Source organism: Anabrus simplex, chromosome 4 (genome assembly GCF_040414725.1).
Source record: "Anabrus simplex isolate iqAnaSimp1 chromosome 4, ASM4041472v1, whole genome shotgun sequence".
NCBI lineage: Eukaryota > Metazoa > Arthropoda > Insecta > Orthoptera > Tettigoniidae > Anabrus > Anabrus simplex.
In genome coordinates this window covers 289,278,741-289,297,541 of record NC_090268.1, presented here as the reverse complement: position 1 = coordinate 289,297,541, position 18,801 = coordinate 289,278,741, and the positions used below count along the sequence as shown (strand labels likewise).

General features: G+C 37.7%; 1 protein-coding gene across 1 annotated transcript in view; it reads left to right on the top strand.

The window, feature by feature from the left end:
• Cpsf73 (cleavage and polyadenylation specificity factor 73) overlaps window positions 1–18,801 on the top strand; it is a 139,998-nt gene that overhangs the window by 2,361 nt on the left and 118,836 nt on the right. The window contains exon 3 of the mRNA XM_067145569.2: window positions 9,952–10,049. Coding sequence (XP_067001670.2) covers window positions 9,952–10,049 — 98 coding nt within the window. The remainder of the gene's footprint in view (window positions 1–9,951; window positions 10,050–18,801) is intronic.

The window sequence follows — 18,801 nt, the reverse complement described above, 5'->3', positions numbered from 1 at the left end:
TGACATCTTAACCGCCTTAGTATGTCTTTGGGCTTTGGAAATATTAATTGCAAACCAAATCATACAACTTTCCTAAAATTGTCACTTATTTTAAAATACACTCCCGGCCTGCATATTTAACTCAGATCCACGAAGTGCCATAATTTTTCTCATGATCCGCATTTCGAATCAAACGGTACCTCAACCATTTGGATCGAATCATTACTTCCAGGGCTATAAGCCCGTTAAGGTTTGAATGTATGTAGCCCTGATTTTATAGAAGTCACGTTAAAAATTTGAGAACGTATCTAATAGTAGGCAGGGCTGTTTCTGGCCTGGATTTAGTTGTGAAGCGACTCCATGAGATGTTGCAGGTATGCAAAATCCACCCTGCTCATTGAAGATCCTGTAATTCCATTAAAGTACAGTGATGCCGATTCCTGCATTTCACCCTCTGCTCCAAATAATCCCAGAGATTTTCAGTAGAATTCAAATCTGGAAGCTTTGCAGGCCAGACCTAGTGCAGCAGGGTGCCTGAATATTATTTTCTCAGTCCACGCACGCACATGTTGAGGCATGTGAACATGGCAGTTGTCATCTTAGAAGATAAGTGTGTGCACTGTATGATGATGTGTAAGTGGCAACACTTGGTTGCTGAGAATATCCAGATATACACATCCGTTTTCGTTTTCACAGTCGCCTGAATGAGGACCCAAATTTTGGTATGGGAAAATATCCCCTCACCATCTCCCATTTGAACCGCAGGTTGGAGATCAATTTTTCAAATCAAATTTTCCAAAAGACAGTTTTTAAAAAAGTCAAGTTCACTGACAAATTTCCCAAAAGTTATCCAAATTTATTTAAAATTTATATATTCTACATTATCCATGCTGAGTTATAATAATAGCTTAATGACAGTAACATATGAAAAATTTATAATGTGAAGTTGTGGACGATTTGCAAAGGAAATTTAGCCATAGTCTGTCTTCCTTGTAAGCTGTGTATTCCATAACTTTTCTTTAAATCCTTTGAAGAGTTCTCCATTGTTTTCTCTTCCCTGTTATGGGCTCATTTACCTTAGCTTGCCATTCTTTTTGTAATTCTGACATAGCAAAGTAGAAGTCTGGAGAGTGCTCTAGCTAAAATCTGTTATGGAACCTTTCATTTATGTTGTTGGTTCTGTGCTTATTCAAATGTCACCTGATATTTATTCCATAAGTACAGAGGATAGTGAGAAGGTACTGCACGTCTTGTATCCCGAGGTAACATTTCGTCACATATAGTTCTTCAGTATTATTTGTTTGTTATTTGTATAATAATAATAATAATCGTATGGCCTCAGCTACCATGTGCAAACATTTCAATTTGACGCCATCTGACTGCCTGCTCATCAATTTCAACGTTCCATTTCACTCTAGGTCTACTAGATGGCAGACCGTGTGAACCGAAACTCTCTTGGACGTCTATCACTGAGATTTTAATGAATTTTGTCAGGTAAACACCAAATGTGTCACCAGAGATCTTTTACATGCCGACATCTTACGGCATGGAGTGTCGAATGGACTTTTTTCCGCCCTTCAAAAATCCGACTACCTCTTCCAGGTTTGAACCCCGCTATCTTGGGATCTGGAGGCCAACACTCTACCACTGATCCACAGAGGCAGCATTATTTGTATATTATGTCAGTGATGTGGAAAGGATTAGGAAAAATAAGGTATTAAAACTGCTTTGGAAAAATGGGTTTCAGAAAAATTCCTTTGGAAAAATGGATTCAGATAAATGGGTTTTGGAAAAATGATTAGTCAGAAAATAGATTCAGAAGAATATGCCTTGTATCATTGTGAAAAAGACAAACTTGCAACTACTCAAACCGTGCTACACATTTTCATTCTGCTTCCATGCAGTGTCTGTTTTCTCGCGCTCATTTAAGTCGTGCACCTTTATGCACTGCTTGGAGCAGTGGCTTCTTGTGTGTTGGTAGACTCCTAATGTTTGTTGCGTGCGGTTCCCTTCTCAGTGTTCATTGAGAAGTTGATTGGGATCTTTGCGTGACCATAATTTTGACAGTTTTTCGTGCATAGCAAAGAGAGCCTCAGCAGTCGAGGGAGGGAATGTGTACCACATCATTTTAACGAATGCCTGGCACTTCTATTGTGCTGCATTTGGTAATCTAACTGTACTGAATTCTTGGATTGATGACATATTTTATAAATTTCAGCCAATGACGGTGGCTGTTGATGCTGGCGGTTTGAAAAATGTTGCATGGTTTATGAAGTATTCTTTTAAAAGTAAATGTATTTCGAGGGGTGGTTTGATAGGTCCCTAGTCTTGGAAATGAACACATTACTCTCCTGAGAGTAATACGAGTTAAGATTTTTCATATTTTCTCGGTTTATTAATGCAGTTTTTTCGATAAAAAATACAGGTGAAAAGTTCGGGTACATATGAGGCGTCCAGAAGCAAAACGCTGTGAGTGCACCAGAACATTTTTTCAGGAAACACGAAAAATGTCTTACTTCCTTTGGCTCGCAGATATGTAAAATTCCTTTTCATTGTAGATTTATATTCACTTACAGACTATTTTTATGACAATCTTTAAAATATTGGGGTTTTATTTTTTTAGTTATTATCTAAAATTGTTTGGAATCACCGAGTTTTGCTCCTGTTTTCATGGATCTAGGTAAGTTTGCTTCTGTAGAGATATTATCACAACGTAATTGGAAAGAAGATGCCTTAATGCTGGTTCAAATGACAAAAGGAAATTATTTATTGACTACAAGTAAGTGTGATTACATAGTATATGACATCAAATGAAAGTCTGCAAGAAGTAACAAGGCCGCAACTTTGCAAGTCCTGTCCTGTTCCATCGAAATTACACAGGCAACTCATTGTCTTCTGGATGAATTTCAAACTCTGAGTCCTCCTCTGCATTGTTCACAGCTGTTTGAGAATCCATCAGATTCTTATAGAAAACAAGATCTTCGTTTTCTTCCCAAGTCTCCCCGAAATGCTTTCTAAGCAAAAAATCAATGTCCCTAACTTTCACTTCCTTTAAGGCTCTTCCAATCTGGATAACATTCGGCTTCATAGACGGGTAGGCTTTGCCACGTCTGCATATCCCTCTACCTTCACCAGCGTCCATTCTGAAGGCCACTTCACCTCTTACTAGTGCGTTCCCATGTTTACTCCTGGTGATCACAACCGTTTTTACAAGAGCAAATTTGAAGCACCACTGACCACAGGGCTTGACGACATCAGCAACTGCATCTTTCCAACACCGATTGACGACATCTGCTCCCAGCTGGAAAACTATTCCTTCATCCTTGAATACTTCATGGTACTCACTCGGTAATATGACAATAACTTTCGACCTGAGAACTTTTTCTATTTGTCCAAAAATTCTATCGGGTGGTAGAAAAGAATGTCCAACCATTGGATAGAAGATCTTCACCTGTTTCACATTGACAGGAGCCTCTTGTGTTAGCCAAAAGCACAGCATACCCAGCAGTGTCTGGTTCTTGTTTTTCCCTCCACAGCTGTCCGACATTAGGCGGATGGTGTGGATGCCATTCAAATCTGTTGATGTTAACCTGTGATGCACACAGGACACAATTTCATTAGATCCCTTTGCAAAATCGGTTTCTTTCCAAGTGTAAATAAATGCAGTTCCCTGGTCTTTCCGCGCACCTGATGGACCTTGGTAGATCGTAAAATTGTACACATACATTTGGCGTGTATAATAAGCACTTCGATCTTGCAACTTATGCTATGTAAGGTTTTCCTGGCAATCAAATGTGAAGGTTATTTCACCATTGTCCTCAACTTTCAGTTCATCATAAAAAGCTTTTGCCTTATCTTTGTAGACAAGCTCAGAGCTAACATCCATGGATAAAAAAGCTTGTAAAATAGCATTATTCAAACGCAGGACACAGTGTGTATTAAGCTAGTTTTGCACCTGCAAACCACCTTAAGTAATGGCGTTTGGTCAGGATACACCAAGTTTTGCTTCTTTATGATGAAAATGGATTCACTCAGTTTTGCTTTCCAAACATGTGGATACACACACTTTTGCATCTGTAGACTGTTTTCGGGGTGCGATTTAAAGCAGATGGAAGCAGTTTTGCTTGAGTTTTAAGGGTCTAATCAACAGACGACAGCATAGAGAACAAAATGGTGGCAACAACACATTTTCAAGCAAAAGTGGATTTACTGCATTACTCTATCTAAAATCAACACATACAGAAATAAAATACTAATAACTAAAGCACACACCTATATTTAACCTATTCTGTCCCTTGTACCTAACTAATTTATATATAACACTTAGCTCGGGGCCTTAACCCTTTTGCTCTCAGGCTATTTTCACCAGTCAAGCCCAAAACACACAGGCCATTTTTCATGATTATGCATGTTAAAATGTAAAAAATTGCCGTATAAAGAAATCCCCAGTTACAAAATTGAAAAAAATCACAGTAGTACACTATTTAATATCGTTTTAGGGAAAAAAAAGTCCCAAAATTTTTCATGGCATATTTTGCTACAAAATAAATTTTGAAATTTGAAAATATATTACAAAAAATAAAAATCGGTTTTTAAATACTAAAAAAGTAATATGTTCTTTAGTGATATTGTTGTTCAGTCATTCTGAAAATAAGAGCATTTAATTCTGTATAACATGATATAATTTTGTTTTTTGTATTCTTATTTAGTCATGAGTTATAGCACCTGACATAAAGAACTGTACACGTACCTTCCGGAGTCAGCATTTGTGTTTTGGAAAACATTCTCCTATCATCAGTACCTGTAAAATCCAAATCACTTCTTCTTTATCTACAGCTTTTCCTACACCTGTGGGGTCGCGGGTGCGAACTGTGTCGCACATGTGGATTTGGCTCGTGTTTTATGGCCGGATGCCCTTGCTGACGCCAACCCTATATGGGGGGAGGTAATCACTATCGCGTGGTACCGTTGTAGTTTGTAGTGTAGTGTGTTGTCTGAATATGAAGAAGAAAGTGTTGGGACAAACACAAACACACAGGCCCCGGGTCAGAAGAATTAATCAGTGGCGATTAAAATTCCCGACCTGGCCGCGAATCAAACCCGGGCCCTCTGAACCAAAGACCTCAACGCTGATCATTCAGCCAATGAGTCGGACTGAAATACGAATCAATATCGGCTATAACGTCACCGTCATCGTCTAAAGCATCTAAATAACCCAAAACATCGGAATTATTTAGCCTAGAACTTGGCCCAGCCATGTAAAAAAATTAGGCCTACTCGTGGCACGAAAATCTAATAACACAAAATGTTAAACTAAAATTCACTTGAGAACACCGATAAATGTAGAATATAAACAAAATATAATTAACAATAATCTATTATTAAAATGGAAACAATAAAACAAAGGAAAACACGTATTTTGAAGCTTAAATGAGACTGTACTCGCAAGCAGCACACTTCAACTCGCCATGCGGTGAACATACGCGGTTTGATAACTTCATTTGTTCCAAACAGGTGAGCTTAGTGTCTCTATCTCTCGAGAAAAGTGTAAACTAAATCCAAAAGCTACTTTTCCTGACATCTGGAGGTCCATTAAGGTACTTATACAGCCATCCGAACACAAAGCCGATAGATTGGCACGCTGAGTGTTTTAAGCAATACCACCTGAGCCGATAGATCGGCTCGCTGAGCGTATAAGAGTTAACATGCATAAAGCCCTGAACGTATTTAATTTTACGTAAACTGAGCAAAGCAAATGCCACTCTGGCTTACATTTAACAACTAATTTACTTACATAAGAGTGCCTGACTAGTGCATCAAAATATTACTTCACATGCTTATAGAACAAAAGGACTTAACTTAGCAGCAACTTCACCATCAGCGATGAATCACATGACCGCTATGTCATGCATGCCTAGCCCATGATGACGGCACACAGCACGGATGAAGGTCCTCTGCTCGACTCCTGGATACTTCATGGTTGTTGTCTGCTTGATCCTAGTTGTATCTGAAATTGTGGAGTTACGTCAGAACATCTACTTCTCCTCTGCTCAGAAATTAGTCCCATCTGTGCGGCACTAATTAAAGGGAACCAGCCCGGTTGTAATCGGTCCTTGAGCGCGGTTATTTATATCTTACACGACTCGCATACATTATTACCACAATTTTGCATACGCATTATAAGTATTTATAATGTTTTATATTGTCACTAACTCTTGTGAGCTAACTCACGACGATTGTTCATTAGTCTGACAACAGTTTCACAAATAAATAAATATGTCTAATAGGCTGGTGAATTACACCACGCCACACTTGGCGTTTCAAAACAGCGGATTAATAAGACAATGAGATAAATTGAATGTGCAGCCGAGACTCGATGAGCGAACGTCAAGTGAGTATCAACTTAATAAGCCGACTGAGACACAAGTGGGTGAATGTGCGAAACACAATTGAGCAATTAAGTGAGAGTACTTCCTATCTTGCTGCAGAATTTATAACCTCAAGAGGACGCTAGCTTTAAGGGAAATCCCCCGTCTAACAAACCGTTTCCCTTTGTGACAGCTGTCAACGGCCGCTGCTGTAAATGTGCACCTCTCTCAATCCAGCACAAGTAAATAATATTATTGATGCCTGGCACTTGATAATTCTCATCTTAATTGTGTGTGGTATCAGATCTGGGGAATTTAGCATAGTGGCAGATTAATTGATTGAAATTCAGATGATTCCAGCCCTGGGAAAGAGAAGTTTGTCAACCTGTGATAATTGTTCTGTACATCCCCTCGTTTAAATCTACCCCCTCCAGGTTGCTGTGCTTGGGTCCGGTGGCATAGTAGGGGTCTACATGATTAAAATCACGGCTTGTGGTTCAATTCCAACTCGGGGAATTCGTTCCTTCCAGAGCAATACAGGGTTTTCCCAGCTATCCAGGCTTCCTTCCTTCACTCCCCACGACTATATGGCACGCTAAATAAAATTATGCCGCAGTGTTCTTATAAATCAATCAAAGCATATTATGATATGGTTCAACGTGTCCATCCACTCTATTTCTTGGATACAAATATGGATCCCTCGTGGAAATGTTACTATGAACATTGGTTTTCTTTTCAGTACAAGGTTAGGGGCAAGATTTCTGCTATCTTCTGCTACAGCTAGCATTGCAGTACATCATTGTTTATTGCATCCAGTAGCGAATATTTCTTCACTTTCCAGTTTCAAAGCAATAAAAATCGTGACTTTTTGGTTGAAATCATTTGATTTTCTTTGGAATAATCATGTTCTCTGTCAAAGAGAAAGTCCATTTCTTTTCCTAAAATTAACCATCCATCCTTGGCCAACCTTAAAATCTGAGATGCTGCTCCCATGTGCTGCAGTTATTTCTCGTCCTACTAGTGAGAAATGCCATATTCATTGTTGCATAATGAAAGTATGTATTTCTGCAGATCCTCCTCTACTGGCAGAAATTTGCCACTCTTTGGACTGTGAAATGCTTTGCGAGACTTGTTGGTCTCTTTAAGTGTAGTTTTCTGTTTCCGCCAGTAGCACATGCTGCACTCAGACACTGAATACTTGCTGTCTGCTACCCTATTCCTGTGTGTTTCGGCATAACTGATCACCGCAAATTCATATGATGCAGTATTACTCGAATTCTTGCTCATTGTAGATTAACAAACAATTTTGAGGTCACAGAACACATGTATACCTGAAACACTCATAAAATACGTTTACATCAGACTGGAATAAGACTGCCCGTAGTCAGGTCTGTGTTGATTCACTCACTGGACTAGTGCAGTGATACTTCTTAACAGGTGATAACAGGAAGTTGTGCATTATTTGGAATGTCAGGTTTTACATTATGAAGGATGCTACTTGACATCTGTATTTCTAAATGCATCTAGAACTGTGTGATGATTCATTGAGAAAGTGGGTGTGTCAAATATGCAAACATTTATTTTTCCATACTTTGAACCAAATAAAATTGTGTTGCATGAATATATATAGGGGCATTAACAAGAAAATAAGGTATGTTATTTACTTTTGAAATAAAGTAATTCATACTGCATCAGCTGTTGTCAAGATTTACCATAAAAGCTATTGTTAATGGTTACGGCTAGCTCAGACTTTAGTCTAGCAGTTTTTTCGTGTTCTTGGATAGCTGAGTGATATCTTGAGTCTGGTGCATTATATTTCCATCTGTATGAGATGATATGTATCTTGGTACCTAGTTCATAATAAAACATGCATTCTTCAGAATTGTAGGCTTTAATTCAGTTTTAGGGGAGCAGCTAGGCATACGGTTTTTTAATTTCTGCTCTCCTCTTAGCAACTTTATCAGATTTTGCAGACAAGAATCAGTGACAGGCTTTCTTCATATCCCACACCTCCTATTTCAAGATTGAAGATCTGTCAAGATGGCCCTCTCAATGAGTGTTGAAGCCTGCCCTATTAATGGAGCTGGGAAACAGAAATGAACTTGTCAGGGGCTAAGAAGAATGGGACTGTAGAGGAGAGAAGATGTGGAGATTGTTTTTTTATATTTTCATGTTGTGTTCTTATATTGCTCTTTCTTCCAATGTTGACATGTTCCTGGGTTTATTCTGATATGGATTCCTATCTTTCTGTATACTGTATGATTAAAATTATTAGATAGTGTGAAAATGAGTAAATTATGTGATGTTATTGAAAATGTGTGTTATGATTAAATTTCTACATTTTGCTTTTTCTTAAAACAGTGTCGTAGCATTCCCATGGGTATAAATGTAATTTTTATTAGTGTAATTATTATGGATTTAGTCACGTTAAGGGTTTTAAAATTAGTTATGCTATACCGTGAAAAATTATATAAAGAGAAGATATTCCTGCCAATTTGCAGTCTCTTGATGTTATAGAAGTTACTTGTGTGTGACTTCTCTATTTTATCCTTCCTGTACCTGTTGGGCCGAGTAGCTCAGATGGTAGAGTGCTGGAACCTGTGAGTTCAAGTTCGTGGATTCATCCTGGTTCAGTCCTATGGTATTTAAGGTGCTCACATATGTTAGCCTCATGTCATTTTATTGACCAACATGTAAGGAACTCCTGCAGGACAGAACTTTATCGTTTCAGTGTCTCCAAAAATAGTGGTGGGATGTAAAAGTAATGATGATGATGATGATGATGATGATTATTATTATTATTATTATTATTATTATTATTATTATTATTATTATTAACATCATCATCATCATCATCATCCTAACAACAGTTATTGCTTTCTTAGTTACAGGGCTGATGGCCCTGATATTAACCTCTGTAAAACTGAACCACATCGGTCATCTAAATAATGTAAATCTTAAACCTGTAGTGTGAATGTTTTATCTATAGTGGTATAGGTTTTGTTCTATAATTTTATTTGTAATAAAATGTGTTATATTTTCTTGTGTAGTACTTGAGTTACTCATGTGTATGTATGTTGGGTATTCAGCCTGAAGGCTGGTTTGATCCTCCACAGTTCCGCCAACTGCTGTCATAGATAGTCTAGGCGTCACTGGAGAGGCTTACTAGGGAAATGAGGGGTGATGTAGTTTCCTGTTGCTTTCCTCACTGAGACAGAAGTTGCTGTTACATATCAGTCTGCCAAGCCCACTGAAATGCTGGCACCAACTGACCCTATGAGTGATATTTTTGCACCATTCATAACAAGGACTGGCTGCATAAGGAATGATGTTACTAGCATCGCTCATACCTTGGTCACTTTCATATTGCCAAAGCCAAAGATGTGACTGAGACAGGTCAGTGAAAGTAACAAATTTATTCCGGCCCATACCAGAAGACATAATGCACTGTAAACTCTACATCTCACCAGCAAAGGCATGAGTTACTCATAGTAATAGAATATTCTGTTTTGAGGATTTTAACAGACTGTTCTTGATACTACAGTAAACATCTGTTATTCAGTAAATTGTCTTAATATTGGGGACCTATTTCTGTTTATTTCAGTTGGATTGTGGCATCCATCCTGGTCTGTCAGGAATGGATGCTTTACCCTTTGTAGATCTTATTGAAGCAGACGAAATAGATTTGCTGCTTATATCTCAGTGAGTACCTTTTCTTTATTTGATTTGAATCATGGTAGATCAAACATTAAATATTTCAAAGGTTCACAAATAATATTTAACAAGAAGCAAAACAAGTTGTGATGATGGTAGCAATTTCTATTTTATTGTTAAGGGTTCTTTCTGATGTTCTGTCCAAATTTGGCAGTTTGTCATATTTACACATTCTTGTTCTAGCTGCTAATATTTCATCTTCCATCATTTCTTGAGGTCGTCTAGTAGTTGTAGTCTTTTTCCTTCAATTTCGCCTTCAGTAATACTTCAGTAAACCATTCCTTCACATAACATGTTCAATCCAATTGGCGTCTCTCTCAGGACATCCTCATTGCTCACTTGATCTGTCTACTTGACACTCTCTATTCTTCTCGATCACCACATTTCAAAACTCTCCAAGTATTTCTGTTCCTTTTTCCTGAGAATCTATGTTGTTCTCCATACAGCGACACTCATGATGTAACACTTAAATGGTTGTTTCTCCTTTTCCAGCTTCAACTTGCATGTGAGAAGCAGGGTTTGGGAAGGGGTCTATTTTCTTTAAAATGTGTTGTTTTATTTTTTGTTGGTGTGTTTAAACCAGGTTTAATTTCAATTATTTATTTTAAATTAATTTAAACAATTTGTGGGTTATTATTAACTATATATACTCATTCTGAACTCAAAGAGAAGTAATTAATAAGTTAAACTCTTGCTCAGGAAAAAGTTCTACTGCCAAATTAAAAGCTCAATCACAAATTTTTGTATTATATTTTGAGAACTCCAGTCACCACTGTTCTGATTTCATACAGAAATGTTGCTTCATTATTAGTTATTACAATGCCAATAAACTAAGCACAGTTTGGGAGATAGTGGGTTTGAACCCCACTCTCAGCAGCCCCGAAGATGGTTTTCCGTGGTTTCCCATTTCCTTACCAGGTAAATGCTGGGGCTGTACATTAATTAAGGCCATGGCCGCTTCCTTCCCACTCCTAGCCCTTTCCTCTCCCATCGTCGCCATAAAACCTACCTGTGTCGGTGCAACGTAAAGCAACTTGTAATAAAAAACCACCTAAGCACAAAATAATTAGTGACTGTTGCATAATATTAAAACTATACCTTTGAGTAGAGTTAAAAAAGCACTAGGCCTACAGTATTATGAATTATGATTTATGAACTGATTTAAACATCAAAAGATACCTATATTTGTTCACATTTTCACATCACTGTTAAATATTTTAAACAGAAATGTAAGCATAAAGGCTTTCTCTGTGCCTAATCGATTATGTATTTTTGAAAAACATTAACCCAAAGTTATTATTTCAACATGTGGTGAAGAAACCTGTGGTCTAAGTGACTATTCAATAATGGGAAAAACATTGTCATTAAATTGATCGGTGTCATTCTCTTGACTTATCCACCACTCATAGCTTAACCTCCTTCTCAAATGTAACTATTGAAAAGGCGAGGTTTTTGACTGAAACTTGACAATTAATGGAGGAAGTGAACTTGACAAATGTATTGACATTGCAAATCAGATCGAGCTTTCTTCTTCAGTTAAATCCAGTGCATAATTAATTTCTTTTGGATCCAGCACATAAGCTAAGAAATGAGCTGTTCTTGAATTTGTGTGTGACATGTTTGTCCTTTGTAGCTTCAAATTCTGTTTGAAGATTCTTCCACCCACGTACTGACTTCAAAATTGTACGTTATTTTTCTGAATGGCATCAAGAGCAAGGCCATAGGCTTCAAACAATCAAGTATGTCCTCTATATTACATTTTAGTACTAAATTAGAAACTTTTATTTGCACTGATTCATCAATAGTTTCACAATTTTCTTCACAAATTTTAACAGAGTTGGCTAGCCTTTAAGATATCTCTCCTGGCAATCTACCAGGGTATTCCAGTGCACTTCACTGGGGAGAACAGGTTTTGGAGCACCATCTAATTGGTAGTTTCTAAAGTAATTCATTACATTCATCAAATGTTCTCTTGCATTTGGAAACTGAATGTCATTTGCTAGCAGATTTAGTACATGTGCCAAGCATCCATAAGTGGTGGCATCCAAATCTTCATAATTTTCAAATAGAAGATGCATTTTTGCAATATTGGCGGCATTATCTGGAACAGCAGAACAAGCGTTACATTTTAAGTCCTCCTGACATTTTTGAATGCTGTTAACAGCCACTTCTGCCAGATAATTGGCAGTGTGAGCATGATCAGATATGTCAGAAGTGTCCAAACACCCACTCATTTTCTTTCTGTGGAAGGAGTGTAATCTGGGACAAGTTGTTGCATAAGTTGTACAAATTGATCCTGTTCAACACTGCAGAGAGCAGTATTTGTTGCAAATTTAAAACAAGCTACTTGCTCATCCAAAGACTTTTTCATTGGAGTTGATGTAACCACATATGAATCCAATGATGATGTAAGTTTGTTTTTCTTCTTACCCTGAAAGTATTCTGGTTTATTTTAATTTTTCTCAGAAGAATATCCTGCAAAACCAGTAGTGGGAGTGGCGAAAGTGCAAGTGAATATCCCAGGGCAGTGTTCTCCCTAGGACCCTTTTAATGGGCCCACCACCCTGGTGTTTTTACAGACCGCTCAGCTAACATAAGCTATATATATATATATATGTTTTAGTTACATAATATTAATACATATTTGTGTCATTAGGTGCTCAAAATTAAAATGTAAATACTGGAAAACTGTTTATTTACATTATAAATCTTCATTGTTGTCAGCATAATTGCATCAATTACATCAGAGTTTAAATGTTTAGCTTGACTCACAGATAGTGTCGTGCGCGACTGGTGTCTGGAATCGCATCCGAAACACTCGATTCAACATCGTCACAAACCTGTATGGCACTCAACAGGAACTGAATGGTAAGCCTAAAAGTTCACAATTATAACGAGCAGTAGAACACTAGAAGTTCAAAATACATTGTACCGGGTGAGTTGGCTGTGCGGTTAGGGGCGCGCAGCTATGAGCTCGCATCCGGGAGATAGTGGGTTTGAATACCACTGTCGGCAGCCCTGAAAATGGTTTTCCGTGGTTTCCCATTTTCACACCAGGCAAATGCTGGGGCTGTACCTTAATTAAGGCCAAGGCCGCTTCCTTCCCATTCCTAGGCCTTTCCTGTCCCATCGTCGCCATAAGACCTATCTGTGTCGGTGCAACGTAAAGCAAAACAGCAAAATACATTGTTATGTCTTGTTCATGACAATAACACTAAAATACTAAGCTGTCTGATGTCATTGTTATTTCCCTCTGTGGATTAGTGGTATAGATAGTGGCAGTGATGGTCGGATTTTTTAAGGGTGGAACAAATTCCATGCAACACTCCACGTTGTACGACATTGGCATGTGAATTTGGTGTTCATCCAACAAAATTAATTAAAACTCAGCCATAGATGCCCAAGAGAGATTCGGTTTACTCTGCCGTCTAGTAGGCCTAGAGTAAAACAGAACATTGAAATTGATGATCAAGCAGCCAGATGGCATCAAATTAAAATGATTGCACATAGTAGCTGAGGCCGTACGATTATTATTATTATTATTATTATTATTATTATTATTATTATTATTATTATTATTATTATTCCCTGGGGGGGGGGAATAAATTGAAATGTTATCATATTCGTATTTTATGTCGTATTCCCCACCCGGCTACTCATTCTTGCCACCTGGCTGGCGAACATTTCTGGGGAGAACACTGTAGGTCTAGGTGTACCTGTTAAAGTAGTGGTTGAAATTGTTTTATATTAAAGTTCCAATGCAACACATTTATTAACTGATTTTCAATTAAAGTACAAATACATTACAATCCTTCGAATGGAGAAATTAACTTAACATAAAATATAATAGGCCTAGTCTTCATACTGAAATCCAGGTAAGCTTACTTTCACTGACACAATGTTAACAGAAGAACCTGCATGTTCAATGGTTAAGGTACTTGTTTTCTAGATTTTTTTGGCAAACTGCATTTACCATAACTTTTACAGTCTAGAATAACTATCAGCTATCGTGGTATCACCAACGTAAAACAAACAGCAAATATAGACACACATATATATATATAGTCCTCTGGATTATATTCCTACAAATACTTCAGATGCCAGAGCTTGAAGGCACTAAGTCCTGGAGTGAAACTCCGTACGACTGCAACTCAGTCCACCTGTCCGCCACCTTATTAAATGACAAGTCGCCGTGTCCAGATTGCGGTGTTAGTGAGTCGTTGGACAGAGCAAGCCTGTCTGGACTGCCTTGGAGAGGCATTCTCTTCTCCCAGCAACGTGACTCCTATATATACTGGTAGCTGCAATCACCTGACTGGCTCAGACGTCGTCATCAGCCAGCACTACCACAGAAATGATGCCTGTGGAAAAAAAAAAAAAAAAATAGAGTTCATGTCAATACCGTACTTCCCAGAAGGATTAGCGGTGACATACTTGTTATTTGTTCTTTCATCTGAACCATAAGACACATGCAGTACATGCATTAATGCACATTGTGAGAACTTCCCTGCCAGAAACACAGGAGCTTCAAGAGATGCATCAACGTTCACAATTACGTCACCTTCGCCATCTGCTGTAGGAGCATACATCTGTAAGATGTTGATGTTGCAAGGTTTGGCTTTGATGCGCAGGGACATTAACTGCGGGGTGATAGCTTTATACCCCTAGACAAACTTACTGAGTCTACTTCGTACAGTCATAGCCATGCCTAAAGAACTGCCCATCTCAGTACTGGGGAAGTAAACAGCGGCGTCATCTATCATGAGGTGACCGCTTTGATTCCAGTGGGTTTCGGAGAGGCCTGCAATGGAAAAATTACATCATCTGAGCTAATTTTGTACACTAGAAAGTTTCCCTGTTTGAAGAAGGCCACTTTATGTTCCATGTGGCAATGTGTATGCTGGTTTGAGCCTGGAGAGTGTGGTTGCTTAGTTGTACTACCTCTTAAAACAATAATCACCACCACCTGGAGAGCATCTATTTTACTCCTTGTGTCTCTGGTAGCAGATTTCGCACACAGTGCTTAGAGATCTACACACCATGCCCAATAGCTAATTTCACATTGCTCACCCTGAACACAATGTAGCGCTGGTCATCAACAGAATCGCTGGACGTAACATTTACATTATCTCTCATCATAATCATATAATAGCTTTCTTGGGAAAATGATCAGGTGGTTTCACATTGTTTTACTGATTCCCTTGCTGATGACTACAAAGTAGTAGTACTCCCACCTTCAGGGGTGATTTCTCACCCCCAGTACAAGAGACTGCTCAGACCTTTGGAAGCCAAGGTTGTTCGCTTATGCCGGCAAACCTTTTCCTTCGTTTGTATAGCTGCCCCTAACATGGAGAACAGATGCTAAAGTAACGTGGGTTTCAGTGGCATTTCCTCCACTGGAGATCTACTGTCCATGGAAGAGCTCCTCCCAAAGCCGCTGACTCTTACAGGCGGGGGTCAAGTAATTTTTCGCGCCCAATACTTGGCGATGGGTGATTGACTGTTCAGTTTACTGTGTGGAGAACATATAAATTACATTTCGATAACACCCTACATCAGTGAACCTAAGATTTTGAAAATTACTGTTCTAGAAGGCAAATTAATATAAGTCAAGGTACTGATTAACCTATAAACTGTGACACGGATGTGTAAATACACGCTTGAAATCATCATCATACAATATCATATCAATAACATTTATAAACAGTTTAACATGCACGTTGATGGACCATACATGATGCCCACATATTGAAGATGGAGTAGGCTACTCAGTGTACTGGACTTATTTTGAGTTGGTAAGATGAAGGTTATGTATTCATTTGAATGTGTATTACTTAAATTGGAATGTCAACATTTTTTCATGGTTGTATTTTACTGTAAATTCTTATATAAATCTTCTAGTTGCTAGGCAGGTACACAAAGTTCCAAATTTGAGGTTAGGAAAGTTTATTGATATAACTATGAAGATAGCAACAGAGGTTATGTGCAAACAACAGTAAAAGTTAATATAAAAACACTTTTCATACCTGTAAGAAAAAGAAATCAAACATTAGGTACTATAAAGGTTGTTAAAAAGTAATATTGAAAACTATTTCAATCCAAAAACAATGTAAAAACCTTGAAATATAAATTAAAAACTAGGAGCTCAGGTGACTTGGTCAAAAAACAGCCTTCTACATACTTCCTAGAAATTCCCCAGGCAAAGTTGGCACTGATTGTCATCGTTACAGCATGGTAGCAGTATTCTGTTTTTAAATCTAGATCTTAAATATGAAAATGAAAATCCACAACCTGTTTCCAGTCATTTGACCAGGTCAGGAATGGAATGAATGAAGCCCCCTTCTAGCAGCGAGGATGGGAATTGTGCCGAATGCTGAAGCCTGTCACACTCCTCTAGGGCAGTGAATGAATGATTAATGAAATGATATTGGAGAGTGTTGCTGGAATGAAAGATGTCAGGGAAAACCGGAGTACCTGCAGAAAAACCTGTCCCGCCTCAATCTAGGTCTTAAATGTTTCATATTCAATTTTCAAGTTTATAAATTATATTATTATTGAATATATTTGTATATAAACTTATTGAACACATTACTGGAAATCACCTAAGCAGTTTTTAGTATTTGAGTCTTTGAACTATTCCTGTATATTCTTAAATAGTTGAAAATTCATTAAATATTTTACTTGCATGATATATGCTGTTTTCAATTTTCCTTGTGTGCTCATTTTTCTAAATTATTTTTCTTTATGATATTTTGGCCATCTACTTTATAACAACATTTCAGCATTTTTTGCATTTGGCCCTTACACCTTATATTGATTCCTTATCTTGATCACATTTTCTGTCAGTCATATTGAATACTCGTCTCGGTTATTTGTAATGCACGCAGTTGGACTTTTTCCACCGCTGTGTAATGTCATCTCTTGTGCATTTCTTGTGGTTTTTATCGCTGTTCAGCTGAAAATACTCATAAACAAAAACCCAACAAGTAATATATCTACACTGTGCCTCTAAACTTCATAAACTGCTCCAGCTACTGCCTGCACCAGCGTTTGGAAGGAGATTACCCATTTAGAAGGAGTTTCCCTTGAATGAGAATTCCCGTTGCAAGGGGATTCCCCATTGTATTTCTCATTAGGTTAATGTGAATAGATTATTGAATGATTTAACTAGCTAATTTTTACAGTACATAAATAGGTAAATAAATAGATTTACATGTCGTTAAAGAAATCAAGATGGGTTATTTAAAAAAGACACTTGATTTAAACCAGCCAACCCTGGTGAGACGTATCCTCGTCTTCTTTGTGAAGGCTGTGGCCATGGCTATCCTGACCTTTACCTCCTTTTTGCATTGAGCATCCATCATGATTTTGCTTCTGAAGTACTTAAAGTGGATCACATTCTCCAATTGTAATGATTTCTGCTTGTTCCATTGGTCATCATCATCATCATCATCAGCATCAATGTCCCACTCCAGTCGCCCGGGTGTGGTTAACAAGCCTCCTCTACTCCTTTCTGTCCTTCCACTTTTCCTGCTCCATTACTTCCACCACATCCAATCCAGCTTCTCGATTGTCTTTCCAAATCTGATCCATTCACCTTCGTCTCGGTCTTCCAACTGGTCTCTTTCCAATTCCCTTCTTGCTACCCATTCCTTTCCCATTCTTTTTACATGTCCGAACCATCTCAGTCTTGCTTTCTGTATGGACTTATTGAATGGTTCGATATTTAGCTTTTCTCTAATTTTAATATTTTGAATTCTATCTCTTTTTGTCTATTTAAGTGATGTTCTTAAAAATTTCATTTCTACTGCTTGGATCTTACTATCTTGTCTCTTATTAGTTACCAGCGTTTCTAGTCCGTATGTTACATTTGGTATGAGATACTTTTTATATAATGTTAATTTCATTCTCTTGGGTACTTTGTCATCCCATAAAAGCTCTCTTGACTTGATGATAAAATGTTGTACCTTTATTTAGTCTGTTGTTAATTTCAGGATTGATTTCATTACTTCCATTAATAATGCTACCCAGATATGTAAACTGTTCTACATTCTCTAACCGTTCTCCATCTATGTTCACTTGGCTTCTCTTTTTCTCTTTTCCACAGTGCATGACTACAGTTTTCTTTTTACTAGTTACCATTCCAAACTCCTTCAGATTTTCATTCCAAATGTCCAGTCTCCTCCAACTAGGCAATAACTCGACTCCACCATCAAGACCCCCTGCTTATATATATGCCTGGCCAGGCTTCTAGAAAGATACATTTTCTCATAAATTCTAGAGTGCTTAAGGCCCAGATATAATGTACTGTACCAGGAAAAGTTCTTGGGTAAAGGGCATGAGTAGGACCTCAGGGAGTGGAACTAGGTTTTGGAGCCGATACAGAGTAGGATAGACTCGCAGAGCGAATAATAGATGGTTATGAATTTTTTTTTAAAACAATTTATTAATTCTTCACCCTGCAAAATGATTATTGAACTCAAATCTGGCATTGAAATTAAAAGTTTAAACGTAATCTTCTTGAATTCTGTTAATGAAAATTAAATGAATGTCACTGATTCCAAAGTATTTCGTATGTGAGAATACGAGATATTAGATTTCCACCTAAAGTCTTTCTAAATATGAGCACATACTTGTAATTGCAAATTAACATGAGAATTTAAATTTTTGTTGAATGTTTTTCAGTTTTTCAGTTTGTAAACCTTAATGTTCTTCTATGAGATATGAAAATTAAATTTGA